General features: G+C 34.5%; 2 protein-coding genes across 8 annotated transcripts; one reads left to right on the forward strand and one right to left on the reverse strand.

Annotated features, from left to right (window-relative positions):
- Positions 1–10,359: 10,359 nt before the first annotated feature.
- Positions 10,360–16,454, reverse strand: LOC104770611 (DNA repair protein RAD5A). 7 transcript variants are annotated; one of them, XR_015593103.1, is made up of 20 exons: positions 15,655–16,440; positions 15,422–15,555; positions 15,199–15,334; positions 14,962–15,015; positions 14,728–14,874; positions 14,491–14,642; positions 14,330–14,414; positions 13,985–14,221; positions 13,690–13,832; positions 13,425–13,580; positions 13,007–13,074; positions 12,793–12,915; positions 12,586–12,685; positions 12,389–12,501; positions 11,846–12,120; positions 11,524–11,724; positions 11,314–11,407; positions 11,151–11,222; positions 10,899–10,997; positions 10,360–10,776 (listed from the first exon to the last, which is right to left on the reverse strand). XR_015593103.1 is itself a non-coding variant. In XM_010495065.3 (20 exons), exons 1-20 carry the CDS (start codon positions 16,195–16,197, stop codon positions 10,654–10,656), a joined length of 3,063 nt encoding a protein of 1,020 aa, XP_010493367.2. In that variant the 5' UTR covers positions 16,198–16,454; the 3' UTR covers positions 10,360–10,653. The 7 variants fall into 7 exon arrangements, 2 of the variants coding, with proteins under 2 accessions (XP_010493367.2, XP_087361499.1); XR_015593102.1 differs by having other exon boundaries at positions 11,842–12,143; XR_015593099.1 differs by having other exon boundaries at positions 13,690–13,836.
- Positions 16,455–17,925: 1,471 nt separating this feature from the next.
- Positions 17,926–18,888, forward strand: LOC147918745 (uncharacterized). The gene is made up of 2 exons (XM_087503683.1): positions 17,926–18,128; positions 18,306–18,888. Exons 1-2 carry the CDS (start codon positions 17,926–17,928, stop codon positions 18,886–18,888), a joined length of 786 nt encoding a protein of 261 aa, XP_087359809.1.
- Positions 18,889–20,356: the final 1,468 nt, after the last annotated feature.

The following is a 20,356-nucleotide window of genomic DNA, read 5'->3' on the forward strand; positions in this document are numbered from 1 at the left end:
GTTCATGGATTTTATGTTATTTTTTTATTCACGTGTCAACTATATTACATATATGTATAAGCTTACCACTATATCATTTAAAAAAATATATATATCCATATGATTTTTCTATATCATCTTTAATATCAATTATTAATTTTAACGAAACTGGCCAGTAACAAACAAATCATAAACTACACTATGTTTCTAGATCCGTGTCGGCGGAAGCACCGTACTATTATGGAGTCAGCTGACCCCTGTAAATAATGAAAAATCTATGAATATTTTTAAGAATAATTATAATGAACCTAATGTTTAAAAGAATTGGTGAGACATATTTGATGAGAAAAGTGGCTTCCGAGGTGATTAGTTTTGATTTTTCAGCCGGGATTGTGGATGTTTTTTTGGCAGTGACTTCGTGTTCTAAATAAGTGTTGTGGCTGTAAATAACTAGAAGCTATGTGGGCTTTATAAAATAATACGTAGAGCAAGAAAAAGATATGTACTATGAAAATATTTAGAAATGTGAAATAAATTTAGAACAGTTAAAGTTAGATTTAAAAAATTGTAGCATTAAAAAGTTTGAAATAAAACTACAAGTTTTAAGTTCTAACCAATCATCTCTTTAATCTTACTTGAGGTTCGAAAGGCAAATTACAGTCTGAAATGCCGTTTACAAGTTCTTACTTTATCTCAATTTCCTTGAAAATGATGCATTTGATATCTCATTGCCGACCAAGATAGCAGATAGATGGAAGGCTAAAAGGATGCGATGGCGGATATGAGTATTATAAATTATAATGGTTGTGTTTGGTACGTAATCATGTATATGGTGAGGTATACTTTGTTGTAACCAATTACAAATACCATATCAAAAATAAAATAATATGCTTTATCTTTTCATCCGCTACTTTATATGTTATCTTGTTTTTAACCATTTATATATCGTTTTTTAACTCACTAAAATATTTGTACAGTTTTGTGTTACTATTTAGACCTAATACATGAATAATTGGAATTTGAGGAAAAAAAAATATGAATAATTGGAAAAATTGTATAGATCCCTTCTCGAATCTGAGAACTAAGGTGTATATAATGCTTAGACCATCCACAATGGTGTGGGACTTTTTTTGGTCCCCCACATTTAATACTAATATTTTGAGGGTTTCTTATTTTTAGTAGGAGCATTGGTGTGTATTTGGGTTTGGTCCCCCAAATAAAATAATATTATTTTGAAAGTTTAAAGATTAATTATTTAAAGAAAGAAAATACAAAAACATACAATTTAGAAATTAATAACATTAAAAATATAACATAAAAACATCAAAACCAAAACAAACATTTTATTCAACTCATAGAAATTTTAAAATCAAACTTCATTATCCGGAAGATGTCCAAAGTTTGTCCAAATATGCTCAATCAAATCATGTTTTAGTTGATCATGAGCTTGTTTATCCCGAAGTCTTGTTTGACGAGTAATCGTACTGCTGATATTTGAACCCACACCGGCGGCACCAACGGTAAATGTTTGATCCACATGTTCTCCGTGTTGAAATTCAGAAATAATGTTTCGGTAACTGTATGTATGTCGTTCGTCTTCGACAATCATATTATGGAGTATTATGCATGATCTTATTACATTTGCCATTTTGTTTTTATCCCATAAACGAGACGGATTTTTAATAACGGCGAATCTAGCTTGCAAGACTCCAAAGGCACGCTCAACATCTTTCCTAACAGCTTCTTGTTTTTTAGAAAAGAGAGATTTTTTCCTACCTTGTGGAAGTCGGATTGATTGAATAAAAGTTGCCCAATTTGGATAAATACCATCAGTGAGATAGTACGCCAAGTTGTACTCCCTTCCGTTGACAACAAAGTTGACTTCCGGAGCTTGACCGGTTATTATGTCATCAAAAACATTAGATCGATCAAGAATATTAAGATCGTTCATAGTACCTGGAGCTCCAAAAAAGGCATGCCATATCCAGAGGTCATACGAAGCTACTGCTTCCAACACAATTGTAGGTTTTCCGGTTGACCGTGAATACATGCCCAAATAAGAACCGTTTTTCAGATATTGGGCTTTTTTCATTTAAATTTAAATCCAATAAATATTGGGGACGGGCCAAATCCACGCCATTGTGGATGGTCTTATCTTAACAATGAGTGCATAGATCAAGTTGTCAGATCCATGGATCGGATATTGCCAGTTGCACCTTGCACCCCCATACTAATTATATTGACCATTATGTCTGTTACTTACGTTTGTAAAACTTTTGTATGCATTAAAATATTTGTATGATATTTTTACCAAAACAAAAATCCTGTTTTGGTTAATCATATGTCGTTGTTGACAAAAGTATACGTAGAACTTGTTATAACAGTAATATTTGCTTTATAAATACCCATAATGAGAAAAAATCCAATGTTGAGAAAGTATTTAATGTCACGAGTTTAAGTACCGACATAATGTTGACTTATTAACATGGTATGGTCTCTTATGTACAAAAAAAAAAAAAAAAAGTCCTTTGAAATTTCTTGGTTTTCATATATAAAAAAAAGTTAGAGTACTTCTCTATTGGGTTAGAGCGATTTAAAACTTAAGAAACTACGAAGAAACGATATTTTTAAGTAAAACTCTTAAACAAGTTTTCAAGAATTGCTTAATAAGCAGTACAAAAGCATTTATATGATTGGTGTCAACCACGTCTAACCGTGACCACCCATAATGTTTGCGAGAAAAACCAAGATAGCTTTATGTGAAAAAGAAACATTGAGAATTCGTCTATAATGTTTCAATTTTGTAGAAATTTCTATAAATAAATAAGAGGACATTGCTTTGACTAGAAGGCCTTGCGCTGCCACAACTACGAGCAATAATTATCAAAGGGTTAGGTACTGAGGTTCGTCCATGAGGTAATCCTGATTTGTAATTTACAGAACTAGCCTCGCTATAGTTAACCCTTAAGCCTTCTCTACTCGGACTTTTACTCCACTTTTTCAGGTGATGCTTTCAACTGTTTTCACGATAAAGTTGTGTCCTTAAATTTTTCGGTTTCTTTTATCTTAGAGAAAAAAAAAAAAGACATATAACACGAAAATTTGTTCAATAGGATGATCTAAAAGTGTCTCAGCCCAAGGCAACAATCTCGTGTTTTAGGGATGACTAGGATTAGTTGGTTCTTGATATTTTCATTTTCTTCTTTTGTATTTTCATTTTCTTCCTGAGTGAATTGGTTATATAATGATTCTTTTAAGTTTTATACTATATAAACTTTGGAAAGCATGCCTAACTGACTTTTGAGTTTTGACCAACATTTCTAGTTGCATACTACAAATCCACCCTAGACACTATCTAACTACATTTCTATAATATTATGGTTAAAATTATTTATACAAATCTTGATCGTTCGAGTTCAAAACCAATCTAGACGTTGACCAATTAGACAAGGCCTTTAAGATCAAGAAATTGTTTGTGAAGATTTTGGTTCGAAGTTACTAACTCATGAACGTAAAAAAAAAAAAGGGTTACTACTAACTCCCGTATCGGCTTGGAAGAAGATAAGATTAGGTAACATATTTAATTTACAACAACTACAACAACGAGAAAGTACATTAATAACATAAATGATGATGTGGACAAATCTAAGTAATTTTTGTAGTAAGTTTTATTTTATTTTTAAGGTTAAACTTATATTATTGTAAAATAGATTGGGTTGATTTGGAGTGTATAAACAACTAACAACTAACAAGTGTTACCATGAGTCCATCCTATTTTGCAAACGATGTGTGCGAACTGTAACACGCTTTAGCTTATCAATGTTTATGATTTTAGCAGAGTTTGAGGACCTTAATTAACATTTGTTTCTAAAATAGTTTTAAATAGTAGACATTACACATACAAAACTATAAAATAGAATGTAAAATTTCTTTAAATCTAGTTTAACTTTATAGAAGAAACCGGGTGTTGAATTACTGATATTACGTCGTCCATGTGATCAAACTCGTTTTAAGGACATTCCCTCAAAGTTCAAGAAAAAGCCTTGCAAGCCGAAACTTTGGACTCAACTTTTTGAATGAAATTGATATCGAAAACATCTTTTTTTTTTATCTGTTTCCCAAGAATGAGCCAAATAATGTACTAACTAACAGAAACATTAATCATGTGGATTGTCACTATTAACAGTTCAATGGGGTTCAAAAGTTACTAATTCATTAGTAGCTAGAGAGATATACAACATAGAAGTTAGAAAGTACTCAAAGATATAATCGAATAAAAACATAGAATCATTATATTGTTTGTTAAGTAACTACAGTAATACTTTTTAATCATTTTTTAAAAACTTTGAAGTGTTGCAAATGGCAAGCCTTCCATAGATTGATGAATATATGTATATTCAGACATATGCAAATTAAATTCTCTTTGTGTCCTAATGCTCCTCAATCTAAGGACAGATGTTTGTGGAGATTATGTTATTTTCTTACTTTCAAGAAATTAAGGTTTCTTTGACAAATAAGTGTAATGGCGACGTACGTATACATCTTAAAGATATACTTCAATATAATAGTATCCTCGTGTCGATGACATATCGATGTGTTGCTTTGAGATTTTATTCTGATTTTATTCGGTTTGAGCTTTATATTTTTTCGTACTGTCTATAGAATTTGAGTTTTGCATATAATTTCAAATAGTTTGAGAGAGTGTTTTAATATGCATTCACTTATGAAATTTCTTATATATATCGTCATTACACAAGTTTAAATTATGTTGTACAAATTATCACATATATATATATATATAAATATGTATATATATAGATATATATCGTATTTTTGACAACGTACCAACTAAAAATCCGTAATCTTCTAGTGGAACAATAAATTTGACTTGGCTTTTGCTTTTTGGTTGATTTATTTTTTTGTTTTTATTAGGACTATAATAGAATATGTTTGAAAATGTGAACCAATTTAATCACTATACGTCTTTCCTTTTCCTCCTTCATTTAAGGCTTTGATTAGTGATATGCTTTTCTATGTGATTAATTTATCCACACATCTTAGTTCTACTCGAAAATATTTTGATTAACATCCTCACAACCACCGATCCTATAACGAGTATCAGTGTATCACCTTCAACAATCTGAAGATGAGCTGAGAAAAAAATCCAACTCTAAAATCTCCAAATATGGAGATATCTATATTGGAAATGAAAATGAAGTGGGATTGGAGAAGTTCTTTTTTTCTCTAAAATGGAGTTTGGAAATGAAAATAAAGATGGAGATGATCTAATATACCTAAACCCACTCATCTAAGAACAGATTAAGAAGTGTCTTTCATAATAATGGACATAAAATGCACTCATATAACAAGTACATTTCAAATCATAAATATAAAAGTACCTTTCACTCTCTTCTTATTTGTTCATTTGGCATTTAATTTCTAATATATTTATTTTCAAATAAACAAAAAAATTACACATGTAATCATGTACATTAGTTTATACTTTAAATCCATATTTTAACACTAAATTGTAACTAAATTTACAAAAAAATATGAATTGACTATTTCTTTTCTCCATTCATTTTCATGTAAACCCACTATAAATTATAATTGTAACTCTTCTAATTAAATTATATTAGAAATGAAAGTTCTATCACTGGAAATCCTATAAATAATAATTATGATATCCTTCTCCACCATATCTCAAATTTGAAATATTTTATTTGTTTTGTTTATATTCTTGTATGGGTTGAAAACTCAATCTAAGAGGTTTATATATTTTGTTATATATCCCTTCTTATATTGTATTCAATTTTATTTATTTGTTTTTATGTAATTTTTCCTTCATTCTTTATTTTCTTATTATTTATAAATTTAAATTACATATTTATTATAAAATTTTGATGGCTATACAAAAAATTATCAATGCAGATTCGAAAATATTAATTCCGATCATCGCAAAATGAGAGAATCAAACTAAATAATTCATCTTCATTTCTTAATCTAATTTTTTTGATTATTTATTACATATTTATTTTATTTTAAAAAGTATGCAATCTTTTAACGAAATAAAATATTGTAATACAATGATTAAATCAACTTTCTTTAAATCTTTCTTATGTCCAAAAAATTTGTAATACATTTTTTCGATGTGTTTTAGAGATTTTTCAATTGCGTTCATGGATGCATAAGATTGGTGAATCTATTGGGGGAATTTGCGTCGAGCTTCATGAAACTACTACGAGAATGAATTGTGATTGTTCAACTTAAATCTTTAAGAGAAAAAAACATGAAAAAAACTGGAACAGATGGATTCCTAGTTAGGCTAGTACAAAAATAAAATGTATCATTGAAGAAGCATAGATTATGTTATGAAATGGTGATAAACATAGCACATACCTGAAGGAGAGCATATCCTTGACACACGAAGCTTTAGGCATATCCATGTATAATGAATTTGTGAAGAAGGCAATCCTTCTTCGTGCTTCAAGGTTTTTTGGAATATACATTGCAGATTCTTTGATTGTTAAGAGTAAATGAAGACGGCTACAACGAAAAATTAAATCATAAAGTTTGAAATAGTTTTCAGAATGCACAGAGTATCCCGGAGGATTAGCCTTATATCATGTTTTTTGATTTAATACTTGTTCATCCCATTGAGATGTTGCCATTGGAGGAAACTTTATAGCAGGTTCTGCACTAATATCAGCAAAAAGTTGACCTTCACTAGAAAATGGTGCCAACAATGTTTATTATTGCTTGTGTGGATACTATATGTAAGTACATAGACACTAAACAAATTAACTTTCCAATTATCAATATATATATATAATTAATCCACTAACATGTATTTATATTTCATCATATCTAGAGTCACTATCTTAAGCATATCTTGCAACAGCGGATGTACTGCGTATCTTTTTAATGAGCACACATCTTTCTGCAACATCATAAGTTATACATAATTATTTAGTATAAAAAGTATTCACTGCCACGAAGAATCTTAAATCAATAACAAGTATGTTGTTCACTTACCAAGATTCCGTCAAGTTCAACAGATTTACTGAAAAGAATAGGTAAAGGAGCCATTCTGAATTTTGTTGATATGTTGCTGCAATCCACTTTCCAATTATATAATTGATAATCCTGTGATATTAGATATATTTTTAGTTGAAATTAACTTAAAAACTCAGAGAGAGGACTGTAATTCCAAGTTGAAACACATATATATGCCAAAGGTTAGAGAAGTTAGAGACACTACTTTATAATCAAAATAGAGGAATGCTGAAGGAAAAATATATATATGCCAAAGTCTTAGTAGAAGAAGACAGATAAACACTAACAAAAAAGAAATCTAAAAAAAAAAACTCAAAATACCCACACAAATCAAGAGTGATTGAAAATGGAAGGTAGAAATTGAAGATCCTAACTAGATACATTGAATGATTTCGACAGTAGAACAAACAAAAATCATACACCTAGTCGTTCGTGGTGGAAATGAAGAACAGGAAAGGGTTTCATTTTTTTTTGGAGGTTCTCTACAAATATAAACTTCACACACCTCAACAGCAAACAAGAGTATTAATTTATTATTCTCACACCTTATGTTTTTTATTTCATTAAAAGAGAGAAAAATATCATCAACTTCTATTAATAAGAAATAATTTGGTGAATAACCGTATAGTTACATGTTTGTTTACTTGGAAACTGTACAATCAAATATACTTTAGTATAATAGTAAAATTGTGTTGGGGAAGATAATTATAGAAGGTTAATAATAATTTTATACTTTTTGTCTTTCTTTCTTAAAAACAAATCAGACATACACACAATCATCAGTTTTGTAATTACGGTTATTAGTTATGATATTGAATTTAAGTAAACTAAACTATTTTATTTCTAGCATAATGAATACACACACCTCGTCATAATCTCTTTAAATCTCAACAAATCACAAATTATTTTTTCTTTTTTCTCAAATGAAATATCTAGCAATTCCACAAAACATCACAAAATCCTCCCAAATCATGGTTGCAATACACTCCTAGGATAAATTACTATTTCTGTTTATTACTGGATGCCCGACAATTTAGCACAATCTACAAATCGCATACCGCCATTTACATTGTTAGCAAACCGGACTCCCACCGTGAACGCCATGGCGACCACATGGATGCGTTTGACCGCACTAGAACCGTCCACGACACGTTCGAGGCGGGGGAACACACCTGAACAAAAAAGCACAATAAAGAGAAAAGAGTGAGTCTCTATGTAGTCAATAACAATTCATAGTATACACTTCAATAACGTCTCTGAGCTCTGCAATTCAATAACGTCCCTCCCCATGAATCTAATATTGCAAACAACAGGAACAATCGAGCTAATGTCTTGGTATCATTGGTAGTTAATGTTTTTTACTTTCTAAGAATCTAACTCCGGTTAAAAACCTTATGGCTGATAGCAAGAACTCGGGAAAAGAGTTAAAGACAACACAATTTTGTCGCTTCAAGACTGTCATTTTCATTCAACATAAGAGGATCGGAGAATACCTTCGATAACTCTGCAAATCAAAAGTAAAGCTTTACCCCAGAAAGCAGCATTTTCATTTTCTTCCTCTGGTTTTTTCATACTCCTATAATGTATTAGTGAAGAAAATTTTTTTAGATAGTCAAGTGTCTAGATCACATCATATAAAACCACAGAAACTCAAAAGATTTATTTCAAGGTCGCTGGTGAAAGAATACAGTTTTGTCGTCATAAACCAAAGTCTAATCTTGGAGTGGAAGAGTCAGATGGTGAACCGTTTATGGAATGATACACAACAAGATCAGCTCTTTTGATCAAGTGAGGTTTGCAAATAGAAAGTTGACTCTGATGACGAGAAGTGAGGTACACAAATGAAACTCCTAACAAACTGAACATATGTTCTATCTCACAGAAAGTTTTGAGCATATGTTCAAGAACTGATGTTTTTAATTTCTGATTTTCAGGGCTTGTCGGTTGAATCATTTTTGATGAAGACAAGGAAAATGATGGAGACTATATGGACTCGCATGGCCATAAAAATACTGCCTACTTTTTTAAAATATAATAAGATTATGACCCGTGGTACACTGCGGGGTAAGTTTTTTTTTTTTTTAAATTTTTTTCTAATGTACTATTTTAATACTAATTTTGCTAATATAGGCTTTTGTTAACTTTAGTGATATAATATATAAATTATGGTATACCGTACAATAATTTTTGTTTACTACAATATTAATTAAAACAGTTTGATTTGGCATATTTTATATTAGTGTTCTTAAAACATTAAAATGAGGATTTAATCCGTATTGAAATATCATATTATTGACAGTTTATTTTTTAGTATTATCAATTCAATCATGTAATGTCATATACCCATCATGTAATATAACTCGTTTGTGTAATTTTGAAAATTTAATACATTTAAATATTTATAATTTTAAACTTTTTATTAAGTTTAGATATAGCAGTTATAAATTATAAACTTCTTAAAAATTTATAATTTACTATATATATGTTGAACACACACTTTTATATTAATTGAGTAATATATGTTTGTTTTAAAAAAATTCAAATCACAATATATGCAGAATAAATACACCTTTTTATTAACTTTATGTATTATATGATGATACACTACATTTAAATTTTAAGATCAAAAAGAGATGATAGGAGAATAGTTTCTTTAATCTGAAATAAATCTTCTAAATATCTATATTAATTATAGAACATGATATATAGGGGTGGACGTTCGATTTTTCGGTTTGGTTTTGGTTCGGTTTTTTCGGTAGAAGATTAGAAGATACTTAATAATACTCACGCACACGTTAGTATAAATGGATATTTAACCATTTATAGGATATTTAAAATATTCTAATTGTGTTTGGTTATAAGGATAGTAGAGAAATTTAACTACACTTGTTTGGATATGAATATAAGCATTAAATAACATTTAATATAAAAACTTTCCAAAAAGTATTTTTGAGCAAAAATACTTAATAATACTCACGCACACGTTAGTATAAACACGTTAGTATAAATGGATATTTAAAACACAATTAGAAGATACTTAATAATACTCACGCACACGTTAGTAGTTACCTAAACTCATAAACCCTAGAAAATAGATTTTAGCACCTGATCTACCATTGATACAGTCATTTACACGTTATACGACTTGACGACTTCAATCAATCAGTTCGTAATTTTGGCTTCGAAGAAGCTAATACAAATACCTAAAACATCTATTCTAAACACATTATCATATACTAGTACAAATACAAAGGTATATACTAGTATCTATAGCTCCTCGATCAACTCTCACCAGCGCAGATTTGTCACACTGAGTTAACTGTATGATATAAAGTTACAACAGCTCATAAAACGAACGCAAGTACAAAAAATAATCTGAATTCCAATTACAAAGGGAGCTTTCTATAATACAAAACAACAAAACCCAGAGGTTTTATGATACACTTGGGAACCGTCACTGCACATTTTCCAAAACTGTTACAATTGTTCATCATATCTCATGAAAAGGACAAAACACGTTTTCAGATACGTTATAATCTCTGATTCTCTTTGCATTAGAATGTGACAAGTTTCACATATGTAGAACCCCTTGTATGATAGAGAACAGTTTGTATAGTTTCAGGTAAATAACATCTTGAGTTCCTCTATACGCGCACTTCGTACTTCTTGATCCGTTAAAGCCCCAGAGATCATTCTCTGCTTCCTCGCCTGAACCGCCTCCATTCTCTCTTCAACTGTACCCTAGGATTCACAAAGGCAAGACAAACATATCCCACAAGGATTCTAATGATCAATACTCAGCAACAACATTTGATGATTTGGATATGAAAATGAGGATTAACTGCTGAAAATGAAGAGGGTACCTTAATGATGAATCTTCTGATTTTGACTTCCTTAGTCTGTCCAATACGATGGATACGCATGACAGCCTGTTCCTCTACCGCTGGATTCCACCATGGATCCTATACGACACAAGTTGGTTTTATTTCATTCCGAAACCTATTCAGTATTGTGCAGTAATCATTTACAAGATCTTGAAACCCAATGTGGCATGAACTACTACATTTTTTGTATTTTGATATGATCTCTAAGGGACACAAATAGATATGCCATACCATGACAAAAGCATTGGACGCAGCTGTTAGATTTATCCCGACACCACCAGCTTTTAGAGACATCAACAGTACCTATCCAACAATTGAAGAAGAGTGTTGACGTCAATTTAAAAACCTAGAAAAGTATAAGTTTGCACATTCAATGTAATGGGAGTACACCAACCATTATACTGGCATCCTCGGAAAATTCTTTAAGGACTTTCTCTCGTTGCTGCTGATTTAGTGTGCCATCAAGACGGACAAATGAAATGTTGTTCCTAGAGATGAAAAAAACAATTTTCAATTTTGTTCTAGTTTATGTTTTTGAAAACAATTTTTTCTTTTCTCATAATTGCCATGGCAAGTGAACAAGCAAGATATGTAAATGCTATACCGAGAGAGGGGAATTTGGAGGAGATCGAGGAAAGCGGTCCATTGGCTAAAGAGAATGCTCTTAGAGCCTGAAGAACGAAGACTTTCAAGCTCTTCCAGAAGAGCAGTGATTTTGGATGATTCTACCCAGTTCTTTTCCACGTCAACCTGGAATCTACTCTCGGTTGGTGCTGTGATGAGTTCTTGTTTGCTTACAGTTTTCCTGCAAAACAGAAATTAACCATTATTGGCCAACCTTGACCTAACTCAGACATTTGGTGGAACCAGCAGCAACTACATCAAACGAAAACTAGTAATAGCAGGAAGAACTTCAAGATACCTACACACAGGACATAACCCAGAAGCAGAATTTCGCCAACTTGCCAAAAGACACTCACGACATAATCTATGAGCACATGGTGTTAATACGGCATCCTCACATGCTTCAAGGCATATTGGACACTCTCCTTGTTCTCCTTTGCGCAGTTCCTCTACCACCTCCTGAACAAAAGCCACTGATGGTACATCTTTTCCATCCCTTTCTAGACCAGAAGACTTTCCACTAAGGAAACGTTTAGAGAGCTTATTCAGATCAGAGTATTCCGCTGTATCACCCCGACTTGATGCATAAAAAACAAGAGACTGTTATAAGAAATATGGCAATTGTGTCAACAAAATGTCAAACAGAAAAGGGCTACAGTTGCATGTTTCTTATAACAAAGTGCCCATATATTGTCTATGATATTTTCTTGGATATTTCAGACAAGGTCGTGCAACAGATTAAGTAGATTGAATGTGAGAATAATACTTGATATGGAAGCCATGGAAGTTACAACCAGCACTATGTGTCTCTACTTAAATACAAAGCAAGGGGATACAAGACGCACCTCATCACTAAAAATGGGTGATCACAACACTGTCGAAGACGCAAAAGCAGTTCCAGGATCGAAGCATAATTATGAAGAACTTTCCCTTGTGCAACGAATTGATCAAATTTGACCTGAAAAAATTCGTCAGTATCTTTACTATAGGCATCTTAAAGTCCGAGTAAAAATTCCTAAATAATCACGAGAACAAACAATACCTTGGATCTTTTAAATAGCGCATCGTAGAAATCCCTCTCAGACTCCGAGAGTTCACAGTAAATGACCCGTGCATCAGCAGGGGGTAGAACAAGAATCGGCCTAATATAGATCAAACACGGTTCACGTTAACCGAGGAAATTCAAAGGAAAATAATATGTTTTCTAAGTATCAGGAAGTAACGAATGACAGATCTTTAGTATTCCTACCTTCCTTCTCGATCTGTGCTAGACTTGGTTCTCCTAAGCATGATGGGTTTTAAGATTGACTGCACTAGCTTTAGGCCTCTCTCATCGCCCTCTTCAAATGGCTTTTGGACAAGTTTATTCCACCTAAGAATCGATATGTTCCAAACTAACAAGCTTCAGTCATTCCATACCAAATGTACTGTGTTTTCAACCAAAGAGAGATAAGGACCCTTACCATGCCCAAGTTCCCCATGGCTCAATTCTCAAAAACCGTAGAAGGCTGTACAAATCCTCCAGATTGTTCTGTTAATGAGATAAAATGTGGAATGAATGATCATAAAGTCCCAGATATGATAAACAAATCATTACCCATCCCCATTTGAATGAGCCAATATTATCATGACAGTTAACTACAAGCCATTATAAAATACATCCTTAAAAACAAGTTTTGAGAGACTTGTGTACATTAAAAACATGCACAAGAAGTTGATATCCTTCTAGTAGAGATATAGACTATTCAAATCTCAGGTGAATATGAAATGTCCAACTACTAAAATTATTTCACAGATAGAATGGCAGTGTCCTAAAAAAGTTTGGCCTAGGTCTCAGAAACAAAGATTTCTTTCTAAACCCTCGACAAAATGATCAATCACCTGAATAGGAGTACCCGTAAGACACCAACGCCGATCAGCAACCAGAGCTGCAGCAGCCACGGAAATTTGGCTTTTTGAGTTTTTGATGGTATGTGCCTCATCAAGAACAATCCTAAACCATCGAACAGCATAAAGCCCTTCATTGTCTGCTGAGTTCTAAGAAGAAGAATAAAAAGCAGAGAAGCTAAGAATATGTTTATGTGATGCATTTCTAAACTATATACATGGGAATAATAATGACCCGAAATAAGACTATGAAAGCTACCTCTGCCGAAAATTCGGATGTTAAAACTCCATATGTGGTGATTACCACATCACTCTGGGAAAGAAGTTTTGTATCCTTTGGCCTACTTTGCCCATAATGAACATAGACAGATAGAGACCCCGACTTTGTATGCATTTCAATCTCTGACTGATCATAAAGCAGGTGCAGAAAAAAAATCAGTATAACCACTGACAAAGAAGAAATAACAACTTGGATGATGTACAACAAAAACTAAGTTTGCATGTGCATCAAGAATGGAAATAAATTGTTAGCATCAGATTTATTTATAGAATACCTTCCACTGTCCTAAAAGTGTCATCGGACATACAATCAGGTTACCACCATTTTCAAGTACACTTTTCTGTTCAAGAAGCTTCTTATCAAAGCCTGGAAATTTGGTTGCCTTTGGGAGACTAGTGAACTCATCTAAAGAACTGCTGATCACTTTCTCTCCTTCAGCTTTCCAAGGATGGGAAAGCATAAGGGATATGGTCATTACGGTCTTTCCGAGACCCATTGCGTCTGCTAAAATCTGCAAAAGTGTTATCATAAAGATATTACAAAACAGCTATATAACAAAATGGTAAAATGTAGATGATAAACAAAAAAATTGTTTGTATGTGGGTTATTGAGATCATACTCCTCCTCTTGCCATTTGAAGGGTGCTAGGAAAGTGTATTGTAGCATCACCAGTAAAAGAATTCAGGTAGACAACAAGTTCCCTCCTATTGACATAAATCAGATAGTAAATATCTCATCTGACTCGCACTAAAGTTGGCAGGTAACAGAAACATGGCTTACTTGTCTGCTAAACAGTACGCTTCCCAACATGGGTGAAGCATTGTTGCTGCCTCATCTGTGCAATTTCCTTTCTCCAATTGGGTCATCCAATGAAGTGCCTGCTTTTGATATGGACGAAGCTCACACAGAAGTTTATGTGGAGTTTCCATTTCCTGTTGCAAAATATTTCACGTAATTAGCCAGATGAATTTCTAATGCCGAATATAAGTACGCAAACATTCCTGGGAATGAGGATACCTTTAATCCAGAACTGTCCCCAACACCAACAATATTATCAAGATCACCATCACTGATACACGGCTCATTTTCATCTCTGTTTTCATCTTGATTCAGAGTCTTGACCTTGTTTAACTGAAGCAACGGAGCTGAAACAGCAGAACCATTCTATTTCCAAAGGAGCAGACAGCAGATGTAAAACTAGACAAGAAAGGCGTCGAAGTTCAAATTGCTAATATAATAAGCAATATTTACCTTGGAACTCAAAGGTCGCTTCCTAGTGGACAAGTCCTCAGGAGTAAACTCTGCCTAAATATGAAGAAGAACGATGAAACATTTTCACAGATATCTAGCCAACTAAAATAAAATCAAAGAATGAAAATATTCCTTTGCCATCTCAAAAACTCGCAGTCACATCATATGGGAACTGCAAACTGCGATCTATAAAACAGTCAGCAATTTAAAGTATCATAGACAAGGAAAAACCAGTACCTTCTTAAAGGGGATCAAACCGAGTAACCGAAAGAGATTTGGGAGAGGATGAAACATTGACTCCTCTGCCGTATTACTGGCTGCCTTAAATGATGTTGCACTATGCTTATGAAACATGGAACTATTAATGTACACGCTGTTTCAAAAACAAACACACCACTTCAAAAACAAAGCATCTCTATCCTACCATTTTCAATTGGAACACAATATTTTCTGTGCATACCTTACAAAAAGAAGAATTGTATCCATGATACTCAATGTTTCAGGCGCCAACTTGCAACTCCCTTCTATCCGAATTTTCTTGTCTCTCACAAGCGGTAGAAGACACCGTGCCCACTCATTTGGTATTCTACCAATCTATACCACATATAATTCGTAAACAATTTTTCATCCCATAATTATGAAAGCATAACAGATTAAAAAGTGAAAATCCACAACCAAATAATAAAAAAGCACCTCTCCTGAATCCTTTGTAGAGAACCTAACAATATCAGAAGCACCACCACGCAAAGCTGGCCTTCCCCGTCCAGAGCCGCGCTTCCCAGGAGTAGTCTCAGACTTTGATCCTTTACTATGCGGAAACGTGAACACCAATTCGTCACCGGACTTCAATTTCCTTCCTTTACATGTCGACAACCCCGCCAATTCAGAACAACCCACAAACCACCACTCATTCCCTGAAACACTCTCTTCACCACCATCACCACTCTCATCTTCTTCTTCCTCCACGCGATGATTCGCTCCAACACTTGCGAAAGCACATCCCTTTATACCATTGTCAACCTTCTTCCCTCCATTAGAGCCGCCGCTTGGGCTAGGAGTGGCGGCTACAACATCAGGTGGTTTGCTGAAACTTGGAGTGTCGAAGATGATATTGATGGCTGCCGTTGGGTCATGATTCGCCATGTGTAAAGCCCGTCTTATGTCCATATCTGAGTAATCGGAACCCACGACTGATCTGACTGTGGAAACCACATCGTCTGAAACTTTCGTCCCCATTTCAAACCCTAACCCTAAAATTTCAGATGGGGGGGGGGGGGAAATGTTGAAATTTTCTTGAAATTTCAGACAGATTATGGCTTGAGAACGCCGAAACAAGGATACCCAATTTAGAAATTGACGGAGATCGACGACGGCGTACTAAAATCTGCCGGCCCCGAGAAACCCGCGTAAATTAGCGACGAGTCTCTCTCTCAGTATCCAAACTCCCGCCTTTATTTTATTTTTATTTTAATTGACAATAATGAAAAATATGTTGTAAAACACTTGGTGGACTCTATCCAACCGGCCCATTATCAGTCCGTCCGTGCGCAGCCTCTCGACCACACTTGGTCGAGAGTCTTCGGCCCGTTAGTCGAAGCCCATCGGCGATAGCATTAGTATGTCGGTTTTACCTTAGGACTTGTAACACTATATATACTTGTTGTAACCTCAATTCCTATCAATAATAACCTAAGAGATTTACTCCCTAAACTCCCTAATTTACAACACGTTATCAGCACGATAGCCTCTCTCCCAAAACCCTAAAAGCAGCCGCCTATTCTCCCTTACCCTAAAACCCTAAACCGACTTCCTGTTCTTACTTCCATCCGAGATCAAATCCTTCCTGTTCGAAGATCCTCTTGTTCACAAGCAACCCTTAGCTTGTGATCAAAGTTCTCTCGACAGCTTGGTCGAGGTTTGCTGTTCGCGGTTCGTCGATCGGGGGTGAGTGCGAGAAGCTGTTCGCGGGAAGCAAGGAGCTGTTCGTAGGGAAGCTGTTCGTGGTTCGTGGTCAAGAGATATCTGAGGTCTTTAGCTCCCAGATCAATTCCAGACAGAATCCTTGTGGTGTTAAGGTAAACAAAATTTAAACTTCTTAAAACCACATAATTGAATCTGGAACTAAAAACTATTGAACCCTAAAATATCCAAGTAAACTAACAAACAAACTTAAGATCTATAATCCTATAAACTTTAAAATCTATTCACATAGGATTGTTAGATTGTTTGTTAAATTGCACCAAATTATATCAAGCTTTAAAATTGTTGATTGATTGCTTGATTGTTGCATAAGAACCTAGAACTGTTTTAGATTCATAAGGATCAGATTATTACAGATTGTTCTAGGAAATTAAAACTTGGATCATTCATGCATAACAATTAAAATCGGACCATGCTTAGGTTGTTATAAAATCGATTGCATGAATTATATTTTAGGATTATTTAAACTGTTCTTGAGAAATTCAAGAAGAAAATCCCCTAGATCCTAAATTCATAAACTCGAAAATTTTAGAGTTGTTCTAGGATAATTTCCAAATTAAAATTATAGTAATTATCCTAAATTAATCCGATTGAATAAAAAACTTTTGTTAAGTTTCTATAAATTAAACTTTAAATCGGAAATTAAAATATTAGTTAGGATAAGTTCCTAATTAAAATAGTAATTATCCAAATTCCTTAAAATCAAAAAATATTTAATCCTAAATCAAATAGGAAATTATAAGATAAGGAAATCCTATCTAGGAATAAGGAAATTGTTGCATGCATATAACTATTTAGTTTTGTTATCTTGCATGCATGAATTTAAACCAAAAAACTATAAGAGGCAAGGCATGGTTCGGTCTCAAATACCGCATGACCTAAGGCATGGTTCGGTCTCAAATACCGCATGACCTGAAAATTATTTGTTGCATGGTTCGGTCTCAAATACCGCATGCTAACTATCGGTTGTCTATATTTATGCAGATGGCTAATCTCAAGAGCCTAGACTACCCTATCCTGCAAGCTTCCGGAAAGAATTACTTGCAATGGGCCAATGACACTGAAATCTACTTGTCATCAAATGGCCTGAAAGGGTGCATCGATGAGGATATTGAGTCTACGGACAGGAACAAGAGTAAGTGTCTCCAGCACATACATCATCACATTGCTGAGAGTATCAAAAGCCAGTACCTCTTCCTAAGAGATCCTCTCTCCCTTTGGACACAGCTTAAACGCCGTTATGGGCACCAAAAGACGGTGCTCCTTCCAAAGGCAGAGTTTGATTGGAAGAGCCTAAGGATCCAGGATTACAAATCCGTGGAAGAGTATAACTCTGAGCTCTTTAGGATTGTCTCACTCCTTAGGCTGTGTGGGAAAGAGGTGACTGAGCAGGAGCTGATTGAGAAGACATTGTCTACTTTCAGCCCTAATAACAGAGTACTCCAGCAACAATATCGGCACCAAAAGCTTGCTGACTATGGGGAACTCATTGAGTGTTTACTGCTCGCTGAGCAGAACGATGAGTTGTTGATGATGAACAGTGCTATGCGACCTCCTGGTACAGCCCCATTACCAGAAGCAAATAAGGTCGACTTGGGAAAGAAAGCTGTAGTTGAGTCTAATGAGCCTAAGGAGCCTAGTGAGATCAACTACGTCCACAGAGATAAGGGCCAGGCTGGTCGAGGAGGCCGCGGACGTGGTGGTAAGGGCCGTGGGTCCTTTAAGCCAAACTCCAAGGCCAAATCGACTTGCCACCGATGTGGTATGTCAAACCACTGGGCCAAGAACTGCAGAACTCCCAAACACCTCATTGATGCATACCAAGAATCTCTTAAGAAAAATCCAGAAGCAAACTATGTACACATCGATGATGAAGGAGACTTCGATCATGAGAATGATGACTTGCTAGGATATGAGACCTCCGACTGCCTCAAAGATGTTGAATGAATTTCGAATTTATTTTGGTTTATTTTCTATGCTTTATGATTTAATTTCCTTTTAATGTAATGGATAATTGCTTTGAATTAAATTCAATGGATTTTATTTTATAAACTATTCTATTAAAATCCGAAATTCTTGTCCTATTTATAGACATGGCCGAGGACATGAGTGAATTAGTAGTGGATAGTGGCTCCAACCACACCATACTAAAAGATAAGAGATATTTCATAAATCTTATAATGAAAAGTGCAAATGTTAATACAATTGCGGGTATAGCAAATCTTATAGAAGGCTACGGCCAAGCACACATATTGTTGCCTAACGGAACTCATATTGAGTTATGTGATGCTTTATACTCACCCAGCTCTAAGAGAAGCTTATTGAGCTTTAAAGACATAAGGTCAAATGGTTATCATATTGAAACCAAGGGTGAAGGATCTAAAGAGTTCCTCTACATTACAAAAAATGTGAAAGGACAAAAGAAGATCCTAGAGACTATACCTGCCTTAGCCTCTGGTCTATACCATGCTAAGATTAACATGATAGAAGCCATTTTGGCTAAGCACAAAATATACAAAGAAAGTTTCACTTTATGGCATGACCGGCTTGGCCATCCGGGAACTAACATGATGCGTAAATTGATAAAGAGTTCAAAAGGGCACAACCTTAAAGAAAGAAAAGTTCTCCCTAAGAATCTCACATGTGTGGCATGTGCACAAGGGAAACTTATTGTAAGACCTTCACCAGTAAAAGTCACAAGAGAGACTTTACATTTTCTGGAAAGGATACAAGGTGACATATGTGGGCCGATACACCCACCTAGTGGGACATTTCGATATTTCATGGTGATAATAGATGCATCAACCAGATGGTCCCACGTATGCTTGTTATCCACGAGAAACTTAGCATTTGCTAAGCTCTTAGCTCAAATCATTCGATTAAGAGCACTTTTTTCAGACTTTCCACTTAAGACTATACGTCTAGATAATGCTGGTGAATTTACATCCCAAGCGTTTAATGATTACTGTATGTCCATGGGGGTGAGTGTGGAACATCCTGTGGCACATGTACATACACAAAACGGATTAGCTGAATCCTTCATTAAACGAATACAATTGATAGCTCGACCATTGTTAATGCGATCGAAGCTTCCTGTGTCGGCTTGGGGACACGCGGTCTTACACGCAGCAGAACTCATACGCATCAGGCCATCTAGTGAACACAAATATTCCCCATCCCAACTCCTATCGGGTCAAGAGCCAGACTTATCCCATCTTAAGACATTTGGTTGTGCCGTTTATATACCAATTGCTCCACCACAGAGAACAAAGATGGGACCACAGAGGAGAATGGGAATATATGTGGGGTATGAGTCTCCCACCATAATAAGGTATCTCGAGCCACTGACAGGAGACCTGTTCAAGGACAGATACGCGGACTGTCAATTTATTGAGTCCGAATTCCCTATGCTAGG

Source organism: Camelina sativa, chromosome 20, assembly GCF_030686135.1.
Source record: "Camelina sativa cultivar CO46 ecotype springtype chromosome 20, ASM3068613v1".
NCBI lineage: Eukaryota > Viridiplantae > Streptophyta > Magnoliopsida > Brassicales > Brassicaceae > Camelina > Camelina sativa.

Excerpts from the sequence above, each read along its gene's own strand:
- LOC104770611 (XM_010495065.3), bottom strand. The coding sequence starts at position 16,197 with ATGGGGACGAAAGTTTCAGACGATGTGGTTTCCACAGTCAGATCAGTC. Across the intron at positions 15,556-15,654 it reads CTACAAAGGATTCAGGAGAG|ATTGGTAGAATACCAAATGA; the intron begins GTGCTTTTTTAT and ends TATGTGGTATAG. Across the intron at positions 13,075-13,424 it reads TTACGGGTACTCCTATTCAG|AACAATCTGGAGGATTTGTA; the intron begins GTGATTGATCAT and ends TCTCATTAACAG.
- LOC147918745 (XM_087503683.1), top strand. The coding sequence starts at position 17,926 with ATGGCTAATCTCAAGAGCCTAGACTACCCTATCCTGCAAGCTTCCGGA. Across the intron at positions 18,129-18,305 it reads GCTGAGAGTATCAAAAGCCA|GCTGTGTGGGAAAGAGGTGA; the intron begins GTACCTCTTCCT and ends CTCACTCCTTAG.